We start from the raw sequence: 16,827 nt of genomic DNA on the forward strand, positions 1-16,827 counted from the left end.
ATCATCAAACATCTCTGGCAGGCAAGTAGATTACCTGAGCACCCTAGCAAAAGGGCATAAGTACATATAAACAGTATTGCATTATAAAAGCCTATACATCTCTGCAACAAGGCATCAAGTGGCAGGCAAGTTAATGGCCTGAGTTCCCTAACAAAAGGGCATAAGTACATATAAAAAGTAAAACATTATAAAAGCCTATACGTCTCTGCAACAAGGCATCAAGTATCATCAAACATATCTGGCAGGCAAGTTCCCTAACAATAGGGTTTAAGTACATATAAATAGTGATACCATATAACAGACTTTACGTCTCTGCAACAAGGCATCAAGTATCATCAAACATCTCTGGCAGGCAAGTAGATTACCTGAGCACCCTAGCAAAAGGGCATAAGTACATATAAACAGTATTGCATTATAAAAGCCTATACATCTCTGCAACAAGGCATCAAGTGGCAGGCAAGTTAATGGCGTGAGTTCCCTAACAAAAGGGCATAAGCACATATAAAAAGTAAAACATTATAAAAGCCTATACGTCTCCGCAAGAAGGCATCAAGTATCATCAAACATCTCTGGCAAGGAAGTAAATTACCTGAGCTCCCTAACAAAAGGGGCATAAGTACATATAAACAATATTGCATTATAAAAGCCTATACATCTCTGCAACAAGGCATCAAGTATCATCAAACATCTCTGGCAAGGAAGTAAATTACCTGAGCTCCCTAACAAAAGGGCATAAGTACATATAATCAAAACAAGAATAATACAAGCATATGTGCAACCAGCCTCAGATTTCACCAATTGATGAATATTATGAAATTCATGTTCTCTTTGCAAGCTCAGAGTCCACGACAGTTTTGAAATGATCGTAACTGTCGTAGGTACGATCCGTGAACCCTGGAGTAAGGGACTTGCGAGTTCGGGGACAGAAAGTGAATAACTTCTGAGTGCTGTTTGTCACCTTGTCTTTGGACGGAATGTACCGTTTTCGATCGCCACCACAATTGAATACCCCGCAAGCTGCGCACGGTTTCTTTGATTTGTTTGGCATGATAGGCTTGGCTTTGGGCTGTGGGGGAGGAGGGAGAGTAACCTTTAAAGGCGCTGATGTGGAAGGCTGAAACGACAAGGATGCCGCACGTGGCTGTAATGGAACTACCATCAGAATTGGCGCTTTTGGCAAGATTGGCTTTGCAAGTGTGGGCAATGGATGAGCTTGCATTGGATCATCAATTGGCGTGTTGAGGTCTAACTTCCTATTCTGTCCACGCCTGTTGCCCGTCTCGAAAGGCACCGTCGGGTACTGAACCTGTTCCCTGTCAGGCATGCTCAATGTTGAAGGCAGGGATGGTGCATCGGGAATGGACTTGGCCGTCATTACACGGCGGTGACTGGGAGCCTTGGGAACAACTGTGGACAGAAAGTTCATCCTCTTATTTTCCCTGGTGAGGAAAGCCGTAATGGACTTAACATTGATATTCGGTAGAGGAATCGGCACCTCTGCCAGCTTCCTGTCATCTCGTACCCGATCGACGATGCGTTTGTACTGCCCTCTTACGAGGCATGCAATTTTGGTGGGAGATGACAAGGAGCTGGCCTTGGGTCGATTTTTCAACATTTTGATCACAACGTACAGCAACCTCGACTCCTCGGTAACGGCAGCTGCCTGAGCGTACCTCATCCACGCGAACTTTGTCTTTTGGGCTGCACTGGTTTGTGGTGACTCTGGACCATGAACTCTGCCAAATAGTGTATGGCCCCATTTGGACTCATACCTCTTCACAAATGATTTACAAGATTTGTCATGGTCCGAGAGAGCTGCAGCTGCCGCGATGATCTGGAGACGAAGTTCAGGTGGAATCAGATGCTCGTCCGAATCGTCGGCTAGTTGGATTAGCAGGAGAGCCAGCCTCTCTACCTCCTCGAAGCCAGGGAGATGTAGGTGCTTCCGAGGGGCGAGCACGTCGTCCAGCACTGGATTGGTATCACAAGGTGGTTGGTGCTCAGACTTGACCAGGACAGCATGGTTGACGCTGATGCCGTCAATGGGATCCTGCTGCTCTGCGTCTCTCTCAATCCCCTCGTCATTGTCGTCATTGCCGTCTTCTTCCCATGCCTCTTCGTTGCCCTTATCATCGGCTGATTCGTCCTCCTCCTTGGCCTGTTCCTCCTCAACTGCATTATTTTGTTTGAAATGAAAAAAAAAAGAAAAAAAAATAACAATTCAATACATTCAACAAAGGTACACATTAATTAATATACTCTAAGATAATAATCCATACTACTTTTGTCAAATTATTGTTTAACATGTTATGTTGAAATGACTATGAATCAACATTCAATAAACATCACACAAAGTATAAAGATCATATTAGATAAGATTCAACCGAAGATGAGCATAAAATTAGAATTTTATCTCACCACGACGAACGTAGTACTCTTTGGCGGTGAAATCTGTGGATTGGCAGTACACATACTCCACCCCGATAAGCTCCTCCTCCTGTCCCTCATCTGTGTTGGCAGGCATGGGTGCGATGAAGTTGGGGTCGAACAGATGGTCCTTTCCAAAGAGCACTTCCGCATGCTGGTTCAGCCTCTGGATGAGGCACGGGTCAGTGATTGCTGAACGGGTAGGGCCTTCTGTCTTCCTGCCTTCCATTCTCTGATTCCACTGAACCATGAAGGCAACCAGTGAAACCTGCATGAATAAATAACAAAAATGAGAATGAAAATATTGAGTTAATTAAAACTATAAAGGAGTCTCTCCAGATTCTAGTTTCCTTCTCTCTCCCTATTTGAATATGATATTACGTGAAAATACTAACCTGGAAAGGCATGATCCCACACCTCTTGGAGGGGATACAATTGACCAAGTGGGAGTGCAGTCCCTCAAGAGCGTTGCTCCCTCTACGGCACCTGTATTTGTTTAGCTTGACGCCATTGATGGTCGCCGTCCCGGTAGAAACGTACAGGGGAACGCCCGGTGGATCCTGTAATGAGACATCATGAATTTTCGCAATATTATAATTTAATTTTGCCTTTGTAAAATAAAATAAAGATATTTTTCTTTTCAATGGGCATCTTTAATATTGCCTAAAAGATCAATCAATCATCTGAACTGATTACCTAAATAAGCAATAAAAAAAAAGAACACATGTTGAATCCTCACCTGCATACACCCGAGGTGTTTGCTGGCGACCGCCCAATGGTCGTCCACGGCCTCCGACGACTTGAATAGGTGGATACCATCCACGTCCAGGCCCGCATCACCTTTGAACTCGTCCAGGATTGCCTCGATGGCAAGGGCAGATTCCTGATAAGAATGAAAAGGTTGAAATAAGAACAATAATTCTAATTATTTCTATCGTAAACTCATGAACTACTCTGCAGCATCCTGAAAATAAAAGGCATCAGATTTTGTCACATTCAGATTATTTACTTACTTGTTGGTGTATAGTAATTCCATGTTCCTTTTCCATGTTTTATTCTATTATAATTTGAAAAAATCAAACAAAGTATCTCACCTCAACGCCACGGGTGACACGGCGGACATAGGCCTTCAGCTGGCTGCGAGTCACGAACCTCACCATCTGCCCGTCCGTGTAGGCTGCATACAGAGCCTCGTTGCCCTTCCGGATGGCGGCCGTCAATTTCCCCATATCGGCCTCACTGTATGCCATGATGGCCCCGGCCATGGCGCTCATAAAACTGCCGTACTTCGAGTGTGTCTGCTTGACTACCACGGCGTCCCATCGATGAAGCCAGTGGCGTACATCGAGGCGGATGACCATTCCCTCCTGAGTCCACTCAGAAAAGAGCGTCTCGAGCCACGAGGCTCCACCATCCCTGAAACAAAAAAAGAGAAAAAATCGTTTTACAACATCTATTTTTGCATACTCGTCTAATCTATGCATTGCTATTTGCTTTTGAATATTAAAAGGTGACTAACGAGACTTGGAAACTCAACTCACCTACAACAGTTACTGTCCGTGTATAGGATCTTCGGAGCAGGAGCGTTGGCCCTGGCGAATCTGGATATTAGCCCCCGTGCCATCCTGGTATAGGCCTCTTGGGACTCGCAGGCTGTCACCACCGACGTGAGGAATTGTCCCCACTCGTTTAGCACGCTGGTCAAGTACTGCATCGTGCCCTGGCCATCTCCGTATACCTTCTTCAGAATCTGTGCAGAAAATAGAGAAAAAAAACAATATCGCGATTTTGTAAATGACAATCAAACTATTAACAATATTTTGCGCACATTTTGGTTGTTGTTAATTATTGGAAAATAGTAAAAATAGCCATTCATTGATCTATTCCAGCATTTTTTAAGCATTACATCCCCATTTCATTAATCATTTATGTTCTATTCCATTCACTGTAGCTGCTCATTTTTTTATCCCATTTTGTTGACAATTCAAGAGAGATAGAGAATTTAAAATACCTGCTTTGTGCCGTCAATACAAAGGATTTCTCCAGTGTGGCTGAGAAGTGAAGCCCGGTATACTGGCATCTTTCCGATTTCCAGGATGAGCTGGGCTCGTCTCAGGACCCGAGCAGAAGGGAGAGGCGTCTGGGGAATGGGCAGGGTGTAGGTGGACTTGATGAAGGGCAGGATTCCCTGCTGACCTGAACCATGACCTTCTGACGCGTTCATCAGCACCGTCTGGTAGAGGTCCCTCCTCTGGGCATAGGACGTGGCATGGTTCTGGGACAATATGCGGGCAAGCTTGCTCATCGAAACAGAATTCAGGCGATCGTCCAGGATGCTGACTACGTCTCTGTCGATGGCTCGCTTGCCGCAGATGACAGCCGGGAAGAGGCTCGAGACCGAAGGGGGGAGATTGGCCAGGATGCTTGGACGGGAAGCATTCCATCGGTATTGCAGCTCGCTTCCACTCGCCTGCCGCTCCTTCATGCAGTGGAAGCACTGGAGCCTCTCCGTAAGGAGGGTGTAATATCCACTCATCCCGCACACCTGCAGAAAAGGAAGACAGAAATGTCCAACTGTTTAATCTCTCATATGTCCAGTACTCTGCTACGGTACATTTCATATGACATGTTTTTCCTTTAAAGGGAAGTCCAGGCTGAAAATAACTTGATTTTAAAAAATGTAGAAAAAACAAAGAAAAATATTGGTCAAGGTTTGACGAAAATCCATCAAATAATAAAAAAGTTATGGATATTTAAAATTTTGGAATTGTGACGTCACATGCGAGCAGCTGCTCCATAGGTCATGTAATAAATAATCAATAAATTCGAATCTTTTTCATGATCCATGATAAAAACTTATATTTTCTCCTCAAAAACTAGTAAAAATTATATTTCTGAGGATATATCAAATGCTCAGATAAAAATAATTTGAATTTTCTGAGAAAATGGCATTTTACTTATTTCTTACCATAGTATGTACAAGAGCTGCTCGCATGTGACGTCACAAAATCAAAACTTGAAATATTCATAACTTTTTTATTATTCGACGAATTTTCGTGGAACCTTCACCAAAATTTTTCCATTATTTTTTCTACATTTTTTACAATCAAGTTATTTTCAGCCTAGACTTCCCCTTTAATTAATAAATGCATATCCTTCTGAGCATTCAATGTTTCTTTTTCTGCGATAAAAATCATTACATCATCTAAGAATATCACCGTAACATCACCTTACCTGTCTAGCAATGGAAGCGAAGCCACTTTTGGCGAGAAAAGTATCAGCTGGAGCAGGGCATTTGGAGTTGGGGCACCGAATCTTCATGTCGAGGACACCAACCGGCCGCCAAAAGAAGATCTTTGTGGTGAAGAACGAGGCCATCGGTGGAATCGTCGACTTCACAGACGTCGGGACAGGGGGAGGGACAAACTCCATCTGGGCCTTGAAGACCCTGGACCCGGAGGGAGACCTCTGGAATAGGCCGTACAGCCCGTCGCTCTTGGCCCATGGGACGTTCGGGGGATGCATGGGTTGGGCATTGATGGGCGGGTGTTCCCACGTCTTCTGCCATCCCTCCATCGATCCGTCTTCTGGCGCCGTACTTGAAGAGATGTCCGGCGGTGGCGTCGAGATAGTGGACGGGGCGCTGATCTTGTCCGCTGCCAGCAGCTTGGTGTCCACCGTCACTGACAGCTGGGACTCCTGAATGGAACCGTCGAACAAGGCCAGAAGCTCTGCGTCGTGCACGTATTCCTCATCAAAATCCAGGTCCTTGACCTCCTTCTTTGCATGCTTCTGAGTAATAGAATAACACAAACACGCGAATAAAATGAATCATTTCAAGAAAGAAAACAAGGATTTTGAAGATTAAATGTTTCTATTAAATGGCTTCACAAATGTAAATATATATTTTAAAATTTAGAATTATAATGAAGATTTACATTGAAAGTGACTGAATAATATCTATACTGTAGGTATAGTTGAATTAAATTTCTAATCTTTCATTGCTCCGATGTACAATCAATGTCTCACCGATTGACGCTTTTCTAGCTCTGTCATAACAAGTGGAAAACACTTGACAAGCTCATGTAGCTGCTCCTTCTGCCATCTCAGTGAAGGATTCATCTCTCCCTCCAAAAGAAACCGGTCCAGTAGCCACACGACATATCCAACGCCATGCTCTAAAAGCCAGTGGAAAGTTTGGCCTTTGAACTTTCCAAACGTGATGACGATCTTCGCCCTCCATAGATCCTGCCTGGATTTCTTGGCCTCAAGCTCAGCCTTCACCGGATCGGACCACAGATCCTCGCACACTTTGGCATCGTCGGGGAGCTTCCAAACAAGATCAACCTCTGTGGTATTCCGTAGCTGGGCCTCCGGTTTACCATCACGGCTCATGTGGATGGGGATCTGTGGGTAGGTGTGCTGCTTAAGGTGGCGGTCCAGGCCCTGCTTCAAGGTGAAGGTTTTCCCGCAGACATCACACTTGTATGCCTTCTCCTCGTGTGTCTTCCGGTGTCGCGTGAGGTTGGAGCGCACCCCAAACTTCATTCCACAGTCGGGACACTCGTGAAGAACCATGATGACCCATATCTGGTTCAAGAAATTAGATAAGAGAAAAAGAAATTATTTCAGCTTTAGTCTCAAGTCTAGCGAACATTATTCAACAGCACAATCAGTGTTCGATAAACCTCGAAATTCAATATTGATAACAAAAAGCAAAAAAAAAAAAAAATACATTTAAAAGGCATACAAAAAAAATTATAATCACAATGTAGTCTTGTGATCTTAAGGAAAAATCATGATTATGAAGGTGAGAATGGCTGTCGTTATGTATTATTTCGGACAAGTGTTAAATTACCAACAAAATTGCATATGTGTGGGACTGGACTATAAACTTATTGATCGAAAATGACCACAAAACTCACATTTTTCATCGATTTTATTCAAATCATAACCAAAGATGATACGCACATATATTTTGACACGTATTCCATACATTAAACAATAACAATATGCCTTAAATAGTCATTTCAGCGCGAAAAAACAAAGTTTGACTTACCGAAATCACAGCAGAAAAGACCGATATAGTGACGTCATGAACAAGCAGTCACTGGATTGGTCGGTCGACCTGGCAAGAGTCAGTAAACTGCAGTCAACAGTGGCTTCTGATTCGACGGTCGACCGGTCAACGAAACATTCTCATTGGTCGGTCGACCGATTCTCTAGTACTCGGGAGAGTAACTGCCTGGGAATACCGGGTGTTGTAGGCATTTTTTGCTTCATGAAATGCCCCTTTATTCATTTTTACATTTTAAGTCGTTGGTATTTGTTTTCCTTATAGTATCACTTTTGTCTCTTTTTGTTGTCTTTTTCGTCTCCTTCGTCACCCTTTTTAATAGAGCAGGAATAAACTTTTCGCTTGATGTCCGACATTCAAGGCAATGAGGAAAGTCGTTTGTTTGCAAGCACAGGGTCTCCAAGAGACGAGGCGCGCAGTTCAAGGCCTACACCATCATGTGAATTGTTGCGTCACACACAGGTGCGCATCCAAGAAAAAAAGCACGACAATATCTCAAAATTCTCGTAGGTAGGCATCCGATGGAAACTGAAACAAACCCAATGAAAGATCGGTGGAATGACTGAAGACATCAAGAAACCAATATTATTACTGACAGGGATTAAATAGATGATGACGTCATAGTATCCCTTCAAATAGCTTGACTTTGATGGAGTAAGAGCCTACGACCATACCATGCTGAATATACCGGTTCTCGTCCGATCACCGAAGTCAAGCAGCATAGGGCTCGGTTAGTACTTGGATGGGAGACCGCCTGGGAATACCGGGTGTTGTAGGCATTTTTTGCTTCATGAAATGCCCCTTTATTCATTTTTACATTTTAAGTCGTTGGTATTTGTTTTCCTTATAGTATCACTTTTGTCTCTTTTTGTTGTCTTTTTCGTCTCCTTCGTCACCCTTTTTAATAGAGCAGGAATAAACTTTTCGCTTGATGTCCGACATTCAAGGCAATGAGGAAAGTCGTTTGTTTGCAAGCACAGGGTCTCCAAGAGACGAGGCGCGCAGTTCAAGGCCTACACCATCATGTGAATTGTTGCGTCACACACAGGTGCGCATCCAAGAAAAAAAACACGACAATATCTCAAAATTCTCGTAGGTAGGCATCCGATGGAAACTGAAACAAACCCAATGAAAGATCGGTGGAATGACTGAAGACATCAAGAAACCAATATTATTACTGACAGGGATTAAATAGATGATGACGTCATAGTATCCCTTCAAATAGCTTGACTTTGATGGAGCAAGAGCCTACGACCATACCATGCTGAATATACCGGTTCTCGTCCGATCACCGAAGTCAAGCAGCATAGGGCTCGGTTAGTACTTGGATGGGAGACCGCCTGGGAATACCGGGTGTTGTAGGCATTTTTTGCTTCATGAAATGCCCCTTTATTCATTTTTACATTTTAAGTCGTTGGTATTTGTTTTCCTTATAGTATCACTTTTGTCTCTTTTTGTTGTCTTTTTCGTCTCCTTCGTCACCCTTTTTAATAGAGCAGGAATAAACTTTTCGCTTGATGTCCGACATTCAAGGCAATGAGGAAAGTCGTTTGTTTGCAAGCACAGGGTCTCCAAGAGACGAGGCGCGCAGTTCAAGGCCTACACCATCATGTGAATTGTTGCGTCACACACAGGTGCGCATCCAAGAAAAAAAACACGACAATATCTCAAAATTCTCGTAGGTAGGCATCCGATGGAAACTGAAACAAACCCAATGAAAGATCGGTGGAATGACTGAAGACATCAAGAAACCAATATTATTACTGACAGGGATTAAATAGATGATGACGTCATAGTATCCCTTCAAATAGCTTGACTTTGATGGAGCAAGAGCCTACGACCATACCATGCTGAATATACCGGTTCTCGTCCGATCACCGAAGTCAAGCAGCATAGGGCTCGGTTAGTACTTGGATGGGAGACCGCCTGGGAATACCGGGTGTTGTAGGCATTTTTTGCTTCATGAAATGCCCCTTTATTCATTTTTACATTTTAAGTCGTTGGTATTTGTTTTCCTTATAGTATCACTTTTGTCTCTTTTTGTTGTCTTTTTCGTCTCCTTCGTCACCCTTTTTAATAGAGCAGGAATAAACTTTTCGCTTGATGTCCGACATTCAAGGCAATGAGGAAAGTCGTTTGTTTGCAAGCACAGGGTCTCCAAGAGACGAGGCGCGCAGTTCAAGGCCTACACCATCATGTGAATTGTTGCGTCACACACAGGTGCGCATCCAAGAAAAAAAACACGACAATATCTCAAAATTCTCGTAGGTAGGCATCCGATGGAAACTGAAACAAACCCAATGAAAGATCGGTGGAATGACTGAAGACATCAAGAAACCAATATTATTACTGACAGGGATTAAATAGATGATGACGTCATAGTATCCCTTCAAATAGCTTGACTTTGATGGAGCAAGAGCCTACGACCATACCATGCTGAATATACCGGTTCTCGTCCGATCACCGAAGTCAAGCAGCATAGGGCTCGGTTAGTACTTGGATGGGAGACCGCCTGGGAATACCGGGTGTTGTAGGCATTTTTTGCTTCATGAAATGCCCCTTTATTCATTTTTACATTTTAAGTCGTTGGTATTTGTTTTCCTTATAGTATCACTTTTGTCTCTTTTTGTTGTCTTTTTCGTCTCCTTCGTCACCCTTTTTAATAGAGCAGGAATAAACTTTTCGCTTGATGTCCGACATTCAAGGCAATGAGGAAAGTCGTTTGTTTGCAAGCACAGGGTCTCCAAGAGACGAGGCGCGCAGTTCAAGGCCTACACCATCATGTGAATTGTTGCGTCACACACAGGTGCGCATCCAAGAAAAAAAACACGACAATATCTCAAAATTCTCGTAGGTAGGCATCCGATGGAAACTGAAACAAACCCAATGAAAGATCGGTGGAATGACTGAAGACATCAAGAAACCAATATTATTACTGACAGGGATTAAATAGATGATGACGTCATAGTATCCCTTCAAATAGCTTGACTTTGATGGAGCAAGAGCCTACGACCATACCATGCTGAATATACCGGTTCTCGTCCGATCACCGAAGTCAAGCAGCATAGGGCTCGGTTAGTACTTGGATGGGAGACCGCCTGGGAATACCGGGTGTTGTAGGCATTTTTTGCTTCATGAAATGCCCCTTTATTCATTTTTACATTTTAAGTCGTTGGTATTTGTTTTCCTTATAGTATCACTTTTGTCTCTTTTTGTTGTCTTTTTCGTCTCCTTCGTCACCCTTTTTAATAGAGCAGGAATAAACTTTTCGCTTGATGTCCGACATTCAAGGCAATGAGGAAAGTCGTTTGTTTGCAAGCACAGGGTCTCCAAGAGACGAGGCGCGCAGTTCAAGGCCTACACCATCATGTGAATTGTTGCGTCACACACAGGTGCGCATCCAAGAAAAAAAACACGACAATATCTCAAAATTCTCGTAGGTAGGCATCCGATGGAAACTGAAACAAACCCAATGAAAGATCGGTGGAATGACTGAAGACATCAAGAAACCAATATTATTACTGACAGGGATTAAATAGATGATGACGTCATAGTATCCCTTCAAATAGCTTGACTTTGATGGAGCAAGAGCCTACGACCATACCATGCTGAATATACCGGTTCTCGTCCGATCACCGAAGTCAAGCAGCATAGGGCTCGGTTAGTACTTGGATGGGAGACCGCCTGGGAATACCGGGTGTTGTAGGCATTTTTTGCTTCATGAAATGCCCCTTTATTCATTTTTACATTTTAAGTCGTTGGTATTTGTTTTCCTTATAGTATCACTTTTGTCTCTTTTTGTTGTCTTTTTCGTCTCCTTCGTCACCCTTTTTAATAGAGCAGGAATAAACTTTTCGCTTGATGTCCGACATTCAAGGCAATGAGGAAAGTCGTTTGTTTGCAAGCACAGGGTCTCCAAGAGACGAGGCGCGCAGTTCAAGGCCTACACCATCATGTGAATTGTTGCGTCACACACAGGTGCGCATCCAAGAAAAAAAACACGACAATATCTCAAAATTCTCGTAGGTAGGCATCCGATGGAAACTGAAACAAACCCAATGAAAGATCGGTGGAATGACTGAAGACATCAAGAAACCAATATTATTACTGACAGGGATTAAATAGATGATGACGTCATAGTATCCCTTCAAATAGCTTGACTTTGATGGAGCAAGAGCCTACGACCATACCATGCTGAATATACCGGTTCTCGTCCGATCACCGAAGTCAAGCAGCATAGGGCTCGGTTAGTACTTGGATGGGAGACCGCCTGGGAATACCGGGTGTTGTAGGCATTTTTTGCTTCATGAAATGCCCCTTTATTCATTTTTACATTTTAAGTCGTTGGTATTTGTTTTCCTTATAGTATCACTTTTGTCTCTTTTTGTTGTCTTTTTCGTCTCCTTCGTCACCCTTTTTAATAGAGCAGGAATAAACTTTTCGCTTGATGTCCGACATTCAAGGCAATGAGGAAAGTCGTTTGTTTGCAAGCACAGGGTCTCCAAGAGACGAGGCGCGCAGTTCAAGGCCTACACCATCATGTGAATTGTTGCGTCACACACAGGTGCGCATCCAAGAAAAAAAACACGACAATATCTCAAAATTCTCGTAGGTAGGCATCCGATGGAAACTGAAACAAACCCAATGAAAGATCGGTGGAATGACTGAAGACATCAAGAAACCAATATTATTACTGACAGGGATTAAATAGATGATGACGTCATAGTATCCCTTCAAATAGCTTGACTTTGATGGAGCAAGAGCCTACGACCATACCATGCTGAATATACCGGTTCTCGTCCGATCACCGAAGTCAAGCAGCATAGGGCTCGGTTAGTACTTGGATGGGAGACCGCCTGGGAATACCGGGTGTTGTAGGCATTTTTTGCTTCATGAAATGCCCCTTTATTCATTTTTACATTTTAAGTCGTTGGTATTTGTTTTCCTTATAGTATCACTTTTGTCTCTTTTTGTTGTCTTTTTCGTCTCCTTCGTCACCCTTTTTAATAGAGCAGGAATAAACTTTTCGCTTGATGTCCGACATTCAAGGCAATGAGGAAAGTCGTTTGTTTGCAAGCACAGGGTCTCCAAGAGACGAGGCGCGCAGTTCAAGGCCTACACCATCATGTGAATTGTTGCGTCACACACAGGTGCGCATCCAAGAAAAAAAACACGACAATATCTCAAAATTCTCGTAGGTAGGCATCCGATGGAAACTGAAACAAACCCAATGAAAGATCGGTGGAATGACTGAAGACATCAAGAAACCAATATTATTACTGACAGGGATTAAATAGATGATGACGTCATAGTATCCCTTCAAATAGCTTGACTTTGATGGAGCAAGAGCCTACGACCATACCATGCTGAATATACCGGTTCTCGTCCGATCACCGAAGTCAAGCAGCATAGGGCTCGGTTAGTACTTGGATGGGAGACCGCCTGGGAATACCGGGTGTTGTAGGCATTTTTTGCTTCATGAAATGCCCCTTTATTCATTTTTACATTTTAAGTCGTTGGTATTTGTTTTCCTTATAGTATCACTTTTGTCTCTTTTTGTTGTCTTTTTCGTCTCCTTCGTCACCCTTTTTAATAGAGCAGGAATAAACTTTTCGCTTGATGTCCGACATTCAAGGCAATGAGGAAAGTCGTTTGTTTGCAAGCACAGGGTCTCCAAGAGACGAGGCGCGCAGTTCAAGGCCTACACCATCATGTGAATTGTTGCGTCACACACAGGTGCGCATCCAAGAAAAAAAACACGACAATATCTCAAAATTCTCGTAGGTAGGCATCCGATGGAAACTGAAACAAACCCAATGAAAGATCGGTGGAATGACTGAAGACATCAAGAAACCAATATTATTACTGACAGGGATTAAATAGATGATGACGTCATAGTATCCCTTCAAATAGCTTGACTTTGATGGAGCAAGAGCCTACGACCATACCATGCTGAATATACCGGTTCTCGTCCGATCACCGAAGTCAAGCAGCATAGGGCTCGGTTAGTACTTGGATGGGAGACCGCCTGGGAATACCGGGTGTTGTAGGCATTTTTTGCTTCATGAAATGCCCCTTTATTCATTTTTACATTTTAAGTCGTTGGTATTTGTTTTCCTTATAGTATCACTTTTGTCTCTTTTTGTTGTCTTTTTCGTCTCCTTCGTCACCCTTTTTAATAGAGCAGGAATAAACTTTTCGCTTGATGTCCGACATTCAAGGCAATGAGGAAAGTCGTTTGTTTGCAAGCACAGGGTCTCCAAGAGACGAGGCGCGCAGTTCAAGGCCTACACCATCATGTGAATTGTTGCGTCACACACAGGTGCGCATCCAAGAAAAAAAACACGACAATATCTCAAAATTCTCGTAGGTAGGCATCCGATGGAAACTGAAACAAACCCAATGAAAGATCGGTGGAATGACTGAAGACATCAAGAAACCAATATTATTACTGACAGGGATTAAATAGATGATGACGTCATAGTATCCCTTCAAATAGCTTGACTTTGATGGAGCAAGAGCCTACGACCATACCATGCTGAATATACCGGTTCTCGTCCGATCACCGAAGTCAAGCAGCATAGGGCTCGGTTAGTACTTGGATGGGAGACCGCCTGGGAATACCGGGTGTTGTAGGCATTTTTTGCTTCATGAAATGCCCCTTTATTCATTTTTACATTTTAAGTCGTTGGTATTTGTTTTCCTTATAGTATCACTTTTGTCTCTTTTTGTTGTCTTTTTCGTCTCCTTCGTCACCCTTTTTAATAGAGCAGGAATAAACTTTTCGCTTGATGTCCGACATTCAAGGCAATGAGGAAAGTCGTTTGTTTGCAAGCACAGGGTCCACGTACGTGCAGTCGCCGCTGGCTAACGTCAGCTTAATGGACGACGCCATATTGCCAGATTCAGGCAGATTTGGCCCGCGCCCTCTCCGGCTAAAGCTCGAACGCCATTCACCCATACACTAATTCCCCTTGATTACCGTTGTTAAAAACCTCTGTCATATCTTTTCCAGCATTTTTATGAATTAGCGATTGATGTTTTTCCGTTTATCAGATATCCTTCATTATACACATATTTTTTTCATATTTATAACATTTTTGTTTTAATCACAATTTTAGTCCAAACGCGGGTCAGTTTTTGTTAACCCACGTTGTTTGTGCATGCCCACGTATAGCCTTACGCGTATTGAAAGGAATGATGTTGGGTCGAAAAACAGAATTGTTATTGTTTGTTCCTTGTTTGTTGGGGATGAAACTATGATGGCGACCAGTCACGTTTGACTGTACCGCCAAATAGTTAAGATTAATTAATTAAGGTCAAGGTGAGATAAGAGAAATGAGCAAGGGGCATTGTGGTGGGGGAGGGGGAGAGGGAGAGGGGGGGGGGGGGGTTACGAGGGCCGAGTGGGGATACAGTTTCATCATGCAGTACAGGGCGTCGATGAACACTTATTTTTTTTCTCCAAAATATGGAAAGTGACAGAATAATCAGAAAAAGGTTGATTGGTTCTGATTTTGAAAAAAAAACAGAATTTATCAAGATTGCTGTTATTCTTCATGGTTGTAGAATTTAATTTAGTTTCTCTGATAAGTATAATTCTTTCAAACAACTCAAATTTTGATTAATCGTATTTCATTTATTTCACTCTTTTCTTTCGCCTCGTTTTTTTTTCTTTCAAAAAACCAGGGAGCTGAAAAATATGAGAGCTAGAACCTAAAGATATGGGGTAGCTATGACGTTGGAGGGGGCGCAGCCTCATGCACTTGCAGATCCAAATAAATTTTCACAGGGGACACTGAGAGTAGCCCCTATTTCTTTAATATTATTTTTACAAGCAAAAAGAAGTCAATGAAGACATCAGGCCACCGACAGCTGCCTCGTCAAAGGGGGGGGGGGGGGGGGGCGGTCGATTATTTTGAGTATTTTTTTTTTCATTTTGTCCTCAATAAGGGGGGGGTTCAATTAATTCTATATACACTTCTATTGTCTTTATATATGGGGGGGGGGGGTCTGCTACTGAGCATGTTTTTAAAAGGGCTTAATAAGGGGCTTAATACAACAGAAATTGTACGATTTAATACAATAAAATGTATCATCGAGGTTAATACTAAATTAATACATAATTAATAATTGTTTTAATTGAAAATGAAAATAATAAAGGCACCCATAGATCTTAACATCTCATAAATACAGGCCTAAACCTGTATTGGAAGTTGAACAGGCATAAAGTATAAATGTTTAGCTATATAGCTGATGCTTTGATCCCGCAACCAAATAATGTTATCATAAACTAGTAGATGTTATATCAGTCATGTCAGTGGCGTAACAAGTGAAAATAATTGAGGGTACTACGATATGGCGTATCAGGCAAAATTTATAAAATATATAGTTGCAAGCAAGCGACATAAGCATAATTTTGACTTTTGGTTACAAAAATCCAATTGAACAATTTCGCAAGATTCTCTTACCTTTTCCTTTTTTTTCTTGTTCGTGAATTGGGGACCCACCCCCCCCCCCCCCATACAGCACCACTCTTTGTTGTCACTGTCTAAAATTTGATTTAAACTTTGAGAATTTGAATTTCTTATCTAAGACTAAGTAATCCAAAGGGATAAGACAAAAATATTTGCAGATTACTTATTTCAAAGTATTTTTATACCTATAACTCCCCAACTCTGCTCTAGCTGCACTGCACGTTGCCTAACGTAACGGCCTTCCACCAAAGGGCCAGGCCGACTCGCCCCGTGAGCAAGTGACCGCGTTCGCGTAAGTTCACCCGAAGCCATGACTAAATTCTGACCATAAACATCACCTAACTAATCACTCTCTGACAATATTTCAAAGTATCTTTTATTACAGTCGATCCTTTGGGCCATTAAACGATAATATTTCCAATGTTATCATGACAAACAATTTTAATGAGATAGTGGCATTGTAGAAAAAACAAATTTATAAGCACGAAATGGCACCAGATAAATCATCAAACATACAGCGCAGCGTTCGGGACTGGTGAGTGGTACGGCTCTCTTGGAGTTTTCGCCCCGACGAATTCGGCGAAAACGCTACCATTGCGCCGTGCGAATGTTCAATCTGCGGCTCTCAATCAGAGACTTGAATGTCTCTTTTTGCATTATCGAAAATGTATCATAGACTTTGTTTGATTTGTTTACAAGTAAGTTGCATATCCGTCGTGATAATTAGGAAAATCCATGATGTCTTCTTCTAATTCTGTAAAAATTACCTCTTCAAAGTGCCTGTGTCAGAAAATTGCCGGAAATCGTAAAAACTTGCCTAAAATGTCTCTTTTTGAAAGTTCATCC

General features: G+C 42.5%; 1 protein-coding gene and 11 non-coding genes across 12 annotated transcripts; 11 read left to right on the top strand and 1 right to left on the bottom strand.

Annotated features, from left to right (window-relative positions):
• Positions 1-679: 679 nt before the first annotated feature.
• On the bottom strand, positions 680-2,188 carry LOC135158128 (uncharacterized). The gene has a single exon (XM_064115427.1). It carries the CDS (start codon positions 1,676-1,678, stop codon positions 818-820), a length of 861 nt encoding a protein of 286 aa, XP_063971497.1. The 5' UTR covers positions 1,679-2,188; the 3' UTR covers positions 680-817.
• A 5,976-nt stretch (positions 2,189-8,164) lies between these two features.
• Positions 8,165-8,283, top strand: LOC135158353 (5S ribosomal RNA). The gene has a single exon (XR_010297127.1). It is a non-coding gene; the product is annotated as a 5S ribosomal RNA (ribosomal RNA).
• Positions 8,284-8,750: 467 nt separating this feature from the next.
• LOC135158354 (5S ribosomal RNA) lies at positions 8,751-8,869 on the top strand. The gene has a single exon (XR_010297128.1). It is a non-coding gene; the product is annotated as a 5S ribosomal RNA (ribosomal RNA).
• Positions 8,870-9,336: 467 nt separating this feature from the next.
• Positions 9,337-9,455, top strand: LOC135158355 (5S ribosomal RNA). The gene has a single exon (XR_010297129.1). It is a non-coding gene; the product is annotated as a 5S ribosomal RNA (ribosomal RNA).
• Positions 9,456-9,922: 467 nt separating this feature from the next.
• Positions 9,923-10,041, top strand: LOC135158356 (5S ribosomal RNA). The gene has a single exon (XR_010297130.1). It is a non-coding gene; the product is annotated as a 5S ribosomal RNA (ribosomal RNA).
• A 467-nt stretch (positions 10,042-10,508) lies between these two features.
• On the top strand, positions 10,509-10,627 carry LOC135158357 (5S ribosomal RNA). The gene has a single exon (XR_010297131.1). It is a non-coding gene; the product is annotated as a 5S ribosomal RNA (ribosomal RNA).
• A 467-nt stretch (positions 10,628-11,094) lies between these two features.
• On the top strand, positions 11,095-11,213 carry LOC135158359 (5S ribosomal RNA). Its single transcript, XR_010297133.1, has one exon. It is a non-coding gene; the product is annotated as a 5S ribosomal RNA (ribosomal RNA).
• A 467-nt stretch (positions 11,214-11,680) lies between these two features.
• LOC135158360 (5S ribosomal RNA) lies at positions 11,681-11,799 on the top strand. The gene has a single exon (XR_010297134.1). It is a non-coding gene; the product is annotated as a 5S ribosomal RNA (ribosomal RNA).
• Positions 11,800-12,266: 467 nt separating this feature from the next.
• LOC135158361 (5S ribosomal RNA) lies at positions 12,267-12,385 on the top strand. The gene has a single exon (XR_010297135.1). It is a non-coding gene; the product is annotated as a 5S ribosomal RNA (ribosomal RNA).
• Positions 12,386-12,852: 467 nt separating this feature from the next.
• LOC135158362 (5S ribosomal RNA) lies at positions 12,853-12,971 on the top strand. Its single transcript, XR_010297136.1, has one exon. It is a non-coding gene; the product is annotated as a 5S ribosomal RNA (ribosomal RNA).
• Positions 12,972-13,438: 467 nt separating this feature from the next.
• LOC135158363 (5S ribosomal RNA) lies at positions 13,439-13,557 on the top strand. The gene has a single exon (XR_010297137.1). It is a non-coding gene; the product is annotated as a 5S ribosomal RNA (ribosomal RNA).
• Positions 13,558-14,024: 467 nt separating this feature from the next.
• On the top strand, positions 14,025-14,143 carry LOC135158364 (5S ribosomal RNA). The gene has a single exon (XR_010297138.1). It is a non-coding gene; the product is annotated as a 5S ribosomal RNA (ribosomal RNA).
• The last annotated feature ends 2,684 nt before the right edge of the window (positions 14,144-16,827 follow it).

This window comes from Lytechinus pictus, unplaced genomic scaffold, assembly GCF_037042905.1.
Source record: "Lytechinus pictus isolate F3 Inbred unplaced genomic scaffold, Lp3.0 scaffold_45, whole genome shotgun sequence".
Taxonomy (NCBI): Eukaryota; Metazoa; Echinodermata; class Echinoidea; order Temnopleuroida; family Toxopneustidae; genus Lytechinus; species Lytechinus pictus.

Excerpts from the sequence above, each read along its gene's own strand:
- LOC135158128 (XM_064115427.1), bottom strand. The coding sequence starts at position 1,678 with ATGAGGTACGCTCAGGCAGCTGCCGTTACCGAGGAGTCGAGGTTGCTG.